Raw genomic sequence first — 1,899 nt, 5'->3', positions numbered from 1 at the left:
GTCTGAGCCAACTTTTGGGCGGAGGCCCGAGGAAAGCCACAGCGCAAGCCAAATAAAAAATTTCTTTCACATGGGTGGGAGAGAAGCAAGACCTGCATGCAGCGATTAGAATACTTAGTGCTTTAATAAAATACTCAAACTGTTGCATCTGTAGTACGGCTCCTTTGCTCACACCTCTATTCCTCTGTTTTGGGAACTGCAGGAATGTACTGTACAACGTACCGCATTCTTATACCTTTTTATTACATTCCTTTGGTTTTCTTGCCCGTGTAGCGAACGGGGCTTAAGGAGGCGATCATCAATAAAGCTCAAGATTTATTCCACATGAAATTTTGCTTCATTTTTAATTTTCTATAAGCTTTTCTGAATTTTTATATTTTCTCTCAGCTTTTCTGCATCTTTTATGGTATTTGGGCAAAACGTGCCTTGGCAGGCGATGCGCTACAGAACATGCCTAACATACTGATCACCAGGGGTAGTGGTGCACAGCATGCGGGCCGGCACAACACAACACGTGTATCAAGCATGCCATGGTGAGCGGTGCCATGCCTGGCACGTTTAGCCTGCGGTGTCTATTTCTCGCATTAAGCGAGACAAACGGGATCTCTCGCAACGAGTGACTACAGTAACAGGCCAGATCGTTAGCGCATTTTTTCCAGAAAAATGGAGTAAAAACAGTGCGCTCAATCTTGGGATCCCCGGTTTAGTCGATGCACTGCTAACCACTGCATCACGATCAGCTTCGTGTACATGACTTACTAGAAGGGAAAAGAGCCGGGGTTTTCACACGGATCCATTTTTCTTTTTCCTCTTTTTAATGCGTATTTTTTCTTTTCTTCATTTTTATTAGGTTTTCTTCGGGTTTTTTCTTTTTCTCTCCTTTTTTTTGTTTTTTTCATTTTTTCATTTTTTTTTGTTTTCTTCTCCATTTTTTGTTTGGTTACCTTTTTTCTTCTCCATTTTTTTACTTTTTGTTTTTATTATGTTTATTTTTTTTCACAGTAAATTTTTCGTATGTGTCAAATTTTTTTAATAAGTGAGCAACATTTTTTGTATACACGTTTCAAAATTCTCCAAACGCTTATCCAATATTTTTTAAATACTCGTTCAAAATTTTCTAAATACTTATTCAACACTTTTCAAATACTCTTTCAACATTTTTTAATATCTATTTAACATTTTCAAATACTTGTTTAACATTTTTCAAACACCCGTTCATCATTTTTAATACTTATTCAATATTTTAAAATACTTGTTCAACATTTTTAATACATATTAAATATTTTCAATTGTTTGTTCAATATTTTCAAATACTTGTTAAACATATTTTAATACTTATTTAACATTTTTCAAATACTTGTTAAACATTTTTAATACTTATTGCATTTTTTAAAATACTTGTTAAACATTTTTAATACTTATTCAACATTTTTTAAATTCTTGTTCAAGATAATAATTCAAATTACAAAAATAAATCAAAAAAGTCGAGAACAGAAAACAGAAAAAAAACAAAAAACGGGCCGTGGCCTCCCACGCGGACGGGCCGGTCCATGTGGGGCTCCCCCCGCCCGACGCGAGGCTTTCCCCCTTGTCTCTCGGCTTAAAGCGAGAAATAGGGGCGCCCTGTTTAGCCCAGGACGGGCCGTGCTGGCTCATCTGGCCAGGTTTGATCTGCGGCCCACCATTGACGGCCCGCTGAATGAACGGCGGCAGCGACGACCGTCCTCTCCTCTCCTCTCCGTCTCTTCTTCCCCACGCTGCCCTCGCTTTCCAGCCACGCAACGATCCACTGCCTCGCTCCCGGCCCCGCGCCTCCGCCGTCCTCGCTCGCCCCGCCGACTCCGGCCGGATACGCCGGCCCGCTCCCGGATCGGACAGGTGCGTCTCCTTCCGCTGCGG

General features: G+C 40.8%; 1 protein-coding gene across 1 annotated transcript in view; it reads left to right on the top strand.

Moving 5' to 3' along the window:
- The first annotated feature begins 1,690 nt into the window (after positions 1 to 1,690).
- LOC119353580 overlaps positions 1,691 to 1,899 on the top strand; it is a 2,707-nt gene continuing 2,498 nt past the window's right edge. Inside the window, exon 1 of the mRNA XM_037620200.1 lies at positions 1,691 to 1,878. Within this exon, the coding sequence (XP_037476097.1) occupies positions 1,700 to 1,878 (179 nt within the window). The 5' untranslated portion in view covers positions 1,691 to 1,699. The remainder of the gene's footprint in view (positions 1,879 to 1,899) is intronic.

Source organism: Triticum dicoccoides, chromosome 2A (genome assembly GCF_002162155.2).
Source record: "Triticum dicoccoides isolate Atlit2015 ecotype Zavitan chromosome 2A, WEW_v2.0, whole genome shotgun sequence".
Lineage (NCBI taxonomy): Eukaryota > Viridiplantae > Streptophyta > Magnoliopsida > Poales > Poaceae > Triticum > Triticum dicoccoides.
Note: the sequence above shows the minus strand (reverse complement) of the source record. Positions and strands in the feature narration are given on the sequence as shown.